The 7,733-nt window shown below is 32.5% G+C and overlaps 1 protein-coding gene across 1 annotated transcript in view; it reads left to right on the top strand.

Annotated features, from left to right (window-relative positions):
• Nucleotides 1–1,609: 1,609 nt before the first annotated feature.
• The window catches only part of LOC146157992 (paired amphipathic helix protein Sin3a-like), a 30,569-nt gene continuing 24,445 nt past the window's right edge, over nt 1,610–7,733 (top strand). The window contains exons 1-7 of the mRNA XM_083385961.1: nt 1,610–1,863; nt 2,638–2,773; nt 3,699–3,806; nt 4,453–4,559; nt 4,897–5,002; nt 5,664–5,780; nt 6,861–7,020. Coding sequence (XP_083242087.1) covers nt 1,652–1,863; nt 2,638–2,773; nt 3,699–3,806; nt 4,453–4,559; nt 4,897–5,002; nt 5,664–5,780; nt 6,861–7,020 — 946 coding nt within the window. The 5' untranslated portion in view covers nt 1,610–1,651. The remainder of the gene's footprint in view (nt 1,864–2,637; nt 2,774–3,698; nt 3,807–4,452; nt 4,560–4,896; nt 5,003–5,663; nt 5,781–6,860; nt 7,021–7,733) is intronic.

The raw sequence follows: 7,733 nt of genomic DNA, 5'->3' as shown, positions 1-7,733 counted from the left end.
CGGGACCCACGGGAGATTTCTTGGCAAGCAGAATTTGATTTCATGCTTTCTTCAGGAATGTGTAAGAATTATACACCAAAATACCTTAAACTAAAGCGCTGGTTTTCAATGGATTATTTCTATTTGCTTGTACCGTACAAGCTTAAGAATTCGAATTTTAACAAGGAACTAACACAAACAAAATTATAAAATTAAAGCAGGTCAAATTAGTATTAGACAAGGGAAATTTACCTGTTTTTCGTAAAACATAATAATCGTTAAGTAAAAACATTAGACTTCAGATATGAACCAAGAAAATGAACGGAAGTATAACTTTTAAAATTCACATTCTAACGCTCTTTAAATTCAGCAAAGAAAAGGGTTGATTTGTTTTCCAAAGCGATTAGAATATTGTTTTTTATAGAGTTTTTATTTTCAATCACTTTCGTTTAATTTTGTGAACTGTTTATACCAGTCATTAAATTCTAGACCTCGGTTATAAACGTTATTCCGTTCAAAACTATATCAATTTTTTGCAGCATAATATTTTGGACATAGAAATCTTACGCGTAAGTTTTGGAGTGTTTTGAACTTTTTGAGGAAACGCTTGAGTGATCACAAAATGGAGTGGCGCATTTCTTGTCTGGCAGGTCGAGTCGTTTCTAGTTATTTTGCAAGTTAAAAAATGAATTTTAGGCCATTATCTGGCCGCTTTAATGTCGAAAATAGCAGTCTCATAACATCTTGTTTTTGACCTTATGTTGGTTTTATTGTATTTCAGTTTATTTACTCAAAACGCGATTGTTAACAGAATGAAATGTGGCATTTTTTCCCATTTTTAGTTGAGCGTTCCAGACAGGTCGGCCATGCGATATCAATTTTTCAATTTCCTTGCGCGCCTATCTACGCTAGCTAATTGTATCTTAACATATATTTGGTTTTATACTATTCATTGTAATGCAATTTTTAGTGAAATACTTGTAATTGGTGTTAGTGGTTGTTTTACTTTTTAAACAACAGTAAACCTTTTAAAATTAGTGAAGATTTGGGCGCTGGTCTAGAATCCTACCACAGTTCTAAAATCAACGCACAATATTTGGGTTAGGGTGCGGGTTAGCGTTTTGGTGTGGGTGGGTCAAGTGTTATTATATTCTTTGTTTAATAATAATAATTGACCCACCTTAACCCAAACGTTAACCCGCACCCTAACCCAAATGGTGTTTCGTTGTGGTAGGATTCTAGACCAGCGCCAAGATTTGTTGGTTATTTTTAATCCAAACAAAACTGATTTGAGTGAAACTTTTTTCCTGTAATCCAAGCACATAACTGTTTGCATTTTACCTTTAGTTTTTTTTTTTTTTTTTATAAAACAAACTTTAATTACTTTTTGGTTTCGTGGTACATACAAAATAAATATATTAATTAGATATTTCAAAATTTGTACTGCACATTTTTACATTCTTTAGTTTATTCTCCCTTTGTAAGTGAATTTAATGCAGATCTTACTATATTTTTTATAATAATGTTTTAAGTTTGTGTAATGAATATAGATTTTTCACCTTACATTATTTTAGTACATTTTGTTACATTATACATCATTACAATATTATTTAACACCAGAACAGTTAAATAAAACCTTCATATTTACTGGAATAATTGGAAATGTTGTGATATGAGTGAAATCAAGTCGGAGGACCCGGGTTCGGCCCCACAGCCCATTCATGTCATCCCTTCTCAGCACCGGGTAATTCCCCAGGCCGCTGTGGCCCCTCAACTTGTGACGGTGCACAGCCAGTTCCAAGATGCCCCGGTGGAACCGCCCGTAGTAACCGCCACAGCCTTTCAAGCGCGACCAAAGCCAACCAGATTCCCGCTACCATTCCAGTAAGTTCACCAGGGATAATATTTCGGCGTTGGTCTAGATCCAGGATCCTACAACTATTTTTTGGCTGTAACAAATTGAGTTCTCAAAATTGAAATTGCCATAAATAAATGAATATGTGAGAATAAATATAATAACTTGACCCACCCAAACTCACACCCTAACCCAATACCGTTAGCAATATAAACCCCAGAAGAAAATGTGGTAGGATTCTAGACCAGCGCCAATATTTATGTTCAAAATTCAATTCGTAGCTGAGTTTTAAATATTTAGTCAGACAAATTCAATTTTTGACTCCATCCACAAAGGTTTCAGATATTGACGAAAAATCAACAACTGACATTATCAAAACAGACGTATATACAAATCAAAAACTTTTTTTTTTTCATTTTTTGAACCAATAACTAATTTTTTAACTTTTTAACAGGCAATACAGATAATCCATTTTTATGTACCTGAGATACAACCTATTAACTAACATATTATGCAAATACATTAAGTTTATCTACCTATATAATCATACAATTCTTGTTTTTCTTTTACATTGCACGCTAAACACAATAAACCGAAGTTTATATTAAATCAGTCAATAATGAAAATAAACCAAATGACAAATTCCAAAGTTCCAATGTTAGAAGATTCGTTACTTCCTATCGTCTCAAATTTACCAATTATAATGATATATCTGTTTGAGTGAAATATTTGCTGATATTATTGTTGCCCGGAATATAGATCTTACCTTACCTTCTTTCGTATTAAATTTACATTTTTTTCAGTGATGCTTCGTCCAGTTTGACAACATTAACTGCAGCGGTTACCCAGCTTCAGTCAACCATGGTTCATTCGTTTTCGACGTCTTCCGTCACAAACGCAGCCCCTCACATGCAGAGGCCACCTAGTGGAATCACTCAGGTATGACATTTACATCCGAGATTGTTATTTAGTATAAAATTTGACAGTATATTAAAACACTTTCTTAAAAACATAAATGTTTATTTTTCAATTAACAATTGCCTAAAAAAGTGGTTGGCAACCTATAGTTCTTTTGATAATGTCATATGGCTCTTTTTATGAAGGAATCTGGCTTACAGACAGATAGAATAAAACTGCACCGGTATTTTTTTAGATATTTTAACGTTGTAAAAACTCTGTTATGCACTGTGGCAAAGTTAATTTAGCTATGTTGTATTTTTTATCTTGTGAAGGTCCACTTAATATGTTCATATCAACGAATATAAACGAAACACACAAAACTTTATTATAATCACCATTATTGCCACACTAAACTTTAAATGGCTCTTTTAGCTGATAAGGTTGCCGCAGTATTTACCTAAATTCATTTCCACATCTTGAACCTGCCTCATTTCTGATTTTCATTTTCTTTTAATATTTTAAAAGGGGGGAAGTTTTAAAAAAAGGTAAATAATCAAATAAAATATACTAGGATTTAATATTCTGGATTCGTTATTCTGGACTTGAACCGCACCCCCTTTGGTAATTGTCCTGTGCTTTGTGCCCCCTACGAAAACCAATTCTGTATTGTTGAATTATACATTAGATAGATAACATAAAAAAGTAAAGTGTATCGTTAGCCGCCTGAATCATAAACCAGAATAAACACCAAGTGAAACCATTATAATCACTACAAAAAGTTACATATTGAATTATTGAATTAGGTCACACCCCCCTAAGAATTGCTTGGTGCCCCCCAGTTAAGAACCACTGCTCTAGACATTCTAGAATGCCTTGGTGATTTTTTGAACATCCTTAGTCACAAAATGCTTTCAATTAGACCTGTATCAATCGTCTGAATTTAATTTTTTTTATTATTCTAAAGGTTTTGGCAGCAGGTCTGATCAGCCAACACCAGGGTCACGCCCCCTCCCCCCAACCCTCGAACCCGATGCAAACCCAGCAACAACAACATCAGTTCCAGAAACTCAAGGTTGGTCGATTGTTGTTTTAACCGATTGTTCCGGCAGATGCTTTTAGTTGTGAAGCTCTCAGTATGCTGATTACATGCTTTGTGAGTTGTGCCTGTATGATTTTGTTTTAAACTTTAAAAGTAAAACAGCTGTTCAACTTTGGTTTGATTTACAATTTTTTTTGGCAAACTTTAATGTATTTATATATTTTAGTACAATTTAAGCATATTAATTGTAACTTGTAGTAAAAAATCTCTACTAGTATATTGTAACTGATGGATTTGCTGATATTTTATTCATAGAACATTGAGTGCATAACACTCTTTAGTGCATCTAACGTTATGCATTTTTGTCATGTTACATTTACTTTTTTAATAAATTTTCGTTTTCTGCTCTATTTAATATACAAGATTGCTGTCTAATTTCAACCAATAACATACTTTAGCTGGTCATGGTGTGTAACTGAGGTTCAATGTTGGTTTGATTTGGTGGAGGAATATTGTGTGCCATCACATTTTAATAAATCTAGTACATTCATATCAGATGACGTTTACTTTTTTATAAATGTGCGTTTTTGTACCTATAATATACTATAGAAATTTATTTAAAAAATAGCCTACTTGCAATTTCAATAGATAAGTTGTTACAAGGTTGAATATTTTTTAGGTTGAGGATGCCTTGTCTTACTTGGATCAAGTCAAGTTTCAGTTTGGCAACCAACCACAAGTTTACAACGACTTCCTGGATATAATGAAGGAATTCAAGTCTCAGAGGTAAACTATTGTCGTAAACATCATTACACTATGCACAGGCAATAAAATATAAATGGAGAAATGTTGCTTTTAATAAAGTCAATTTTTAGTCTTTCAAATAAAGATGTATGAGTGTATAACTTTATTTTTTATAATGCAAAACATAAATATTTATATTTTATCGTATGACCTTATAATATTTGTTAACAGTAGTGGACATGCAAATGCTAAACGCTAAATTCTTTTTGATATAAATACTTAAATATATATATTTATAAGATTATCATTAAATCTTCCAAGTCCCAGTGTACTCCACTTTGTGGTTTTAAATGAACTGGATATATTTTGCTTCCCACAGCATCGACACCCCTGGTGTAATAGCGAGGGTGTCGCATCTCTTCAATGGACATCCAGATCTTATTGTCGGCTTCAACACTTTTCTACCACCTGGATACAAGATAGAGGTGAATATGGGGAAATTATTTTGTTCTGAGAAATAGTTATGTGTTTTTGAAAGTGATTAGTTGCTTATTTATGATAATTTAGGATGTGTTTTGTGCCAATTTGTAATCTGTATGCACTATTTTAGTTTTCTGAACATTCTAATTTTTTTATTCCGCCACTAACTTTTACATGTTGTGGGCAATATTTATACTTTTGTGAAAGGGATTGATTGAAAAAAAATATTATGATAATATTAGGCTGGACTCCTGCCATATTGCAGCTAAAAAAATTTTGAGTATAAAAAATATATTGATGTTTTGCATCAATTCTTAGATCTGTATCTATCCACTATTTTAATTTCTGAAATTATAATTTAAGAATTATAAAACAGACAATATTAACAACTACATGCCGCAACTAAAATACTTAAATTTCTTCTTGTTTATTGATAGAAATACAAAATCAAGTACTGTAAATATTAGAAGTTAATTTCAGCTAAATAATAGTCACAAACATCCAATTTGAATTATTTTAATTCATATTTTAAAATATTGTAACTTAGATTTCAGAAACTTTTTACATTTTATAATAAATGACACTTGGTAACATACTGAACAACTCACATCACTGATTTCTATGCTCTCCGGCACGCTCAGCAACTCGCTTGTTGTTTAATTCCAGGTGTCAGCGAACGACCAGGTTAATGTGACGGGACCAAACATGGTTTCCCAAACAATTCACCCTCTTAGTGGTCTTATGGAACCTAGCCAGCAATCATCAACAACCATTCAAGTCAATGTATGTTTTACTTGGGTTTATTACATCAATATCAAGATTGATATCTAAGTTTATCTTGGTGTTAATTTTGCACCAACCTGTCTGCTTGGTAGCGTGCTGTTTCCAACATTGTGCAGGTTTTAGAAGTACTTATATAAGATTTGTATAGCACTCTAAAACAGGGATCTCAACTTTCTTTTTGATGCTATCAAAGCTTTACATATGTTATGACCCATTCCTTTAAACCAGTGTTTCCCAAACTTTTTTTCTCGCGTACCATTTTGAGCTTTTGTAGAGTGTCCATGTTCCACCTAAGTAACATCCGACTAGAATATTTCAAACTATAACTATTTAAGCATACAGATAAGAAAATGAGCATGTAGCTGTATTAAAGTTTAACAAACGTCATTCCAGAAAGACATAAAAGTCATAAATTCAACAGCTGGTCAATGCATACCAGCGACAATACTATACTGCTGCTATCAGTTCATGCATACCAAACCAGCTAACAATTAGAGTTTTATTATCTTGAACAAGATAAGTGTTACGCCATAAACGTGTAAAACCTCAAATTAAAGGTAACCAAAACGCAACATTACAAATTATCCAATCTTAAAGTTTTAAAAGTTGAAACTTTTCGCAAATTTATACGTATGCTGAAGTTAGTCGCGTACCACCTAAAAGCCTCTCGCGTACCACCGGTGGTACGCGTACCACAGTTTGGGAACCACTGCTTTAAACCATAAGAATTTCATCACCCCAGGTGCATAATAGTGTGCTGTTTCCAACATTGTGCAGCTTTTGAAGCACTTAATCAGTATTTGTGTAACTTTAAGTTATCGCTTCTTTTTATAAATTGTTCTTTTGATAAAAAAAAGTATACTCTACTTCTAAATAATTAAACAGAAAATTATAATCATAAGTTACAAAAATAATTAATGATTACAAAAAACTTTTTAGTTGTTTAGTTTGTTTCAATTGGACAAACAAAAAAAAACAGTGAATCTAAACTTCTTCTCAACAGCTATAAGGCCCAATTAATCAGTTCAAACCTTAGCTTTGTGCTACGCTATTCACCCTACGCTGTAACCACTACCCCAGGTGCACACCCCCCATGGAAAGTTTGCAACGACGCTCCCCCAACTCCCGACCCACCGATCGTCCCCCGCACCCCCTCCAGGGCCCCCTAGTGGCGCACAAGCACTCCAGAACGCAATGTTTCCGACGCAGAGAAGCAGTCTGGCAAGCTCAACAGCAAGTGGTGGGCAAAAATTAGTCTTTACAAATTTACTGTACAAGAAAATTTTTAGATTTTTTTCAATAACAATGATGCAATATTTCATATCTTTCTATTAATATTTGAAATTTAAGTTTAAATTTGGTTAAATATTTTTGTTGTGAAATGTGGTATAATTTTCTGTTTTCATATATTTTGCTTCAAACTTCAAGTGGTGGGCGATGATTACTTTGTACAAGAAAATAGTTAATCCTTTTTTCAAATATTGCTAAAGTGCAGACTAGTCCAATTCTTTTCTATAACTATTTGAATTTTAAGTTTGAAGTTGGTTAAATATTTGTAGTCAAATGTTGCATAATTTTGTGTCTGAATTTATTTGCTTTAAATCTGTTATTCATTCTTGTGGATAAAAGTTTTAGAAATGTGTTGCATAAATTGTGTTTTAAAAGTTTGGTTTTGATTTATTCTTTTTGGTAAAGGTAATACAGTTGTGGCTAAAGTGCAAAGTCTTATTTATCAAGAAATGCCTAAAATTTATTTTTTTTTACTTGGTTGAATATTTATTGCAAAAAATTGTTTAAAATATTTTAGTCTAATTTTTTGCTGTTTCAGTGAACATGATTAACATGCAAAGTCATATCAACTTTTTTATACAATTTACAAATGGTTTAAATTTTTATTCATTTGTTTTAAGTTCCTGTTAAGTATTTTTTAACAAACATTTTCAAGTGAAAAAA

This window comes from Ascidiella aspersa, chromosome 3, assembly GCF_963924565.1.
Source record: "Ascidiella aspersa chromosome 3, kaAscAspe10.2, whole genome shotgun sequence".
NCBI lineage: Eukaryota > Metazoa > Chordata > Ascidiacea > Phlebobranchia > Ascidiidae > Ascidiella > Ascidiella aspersa.
The sequence above is the reverse complement of the archived record's forward strand: the minus strand, read 5'-3'. Positions and strand labels throughout refer to the sequence as shown.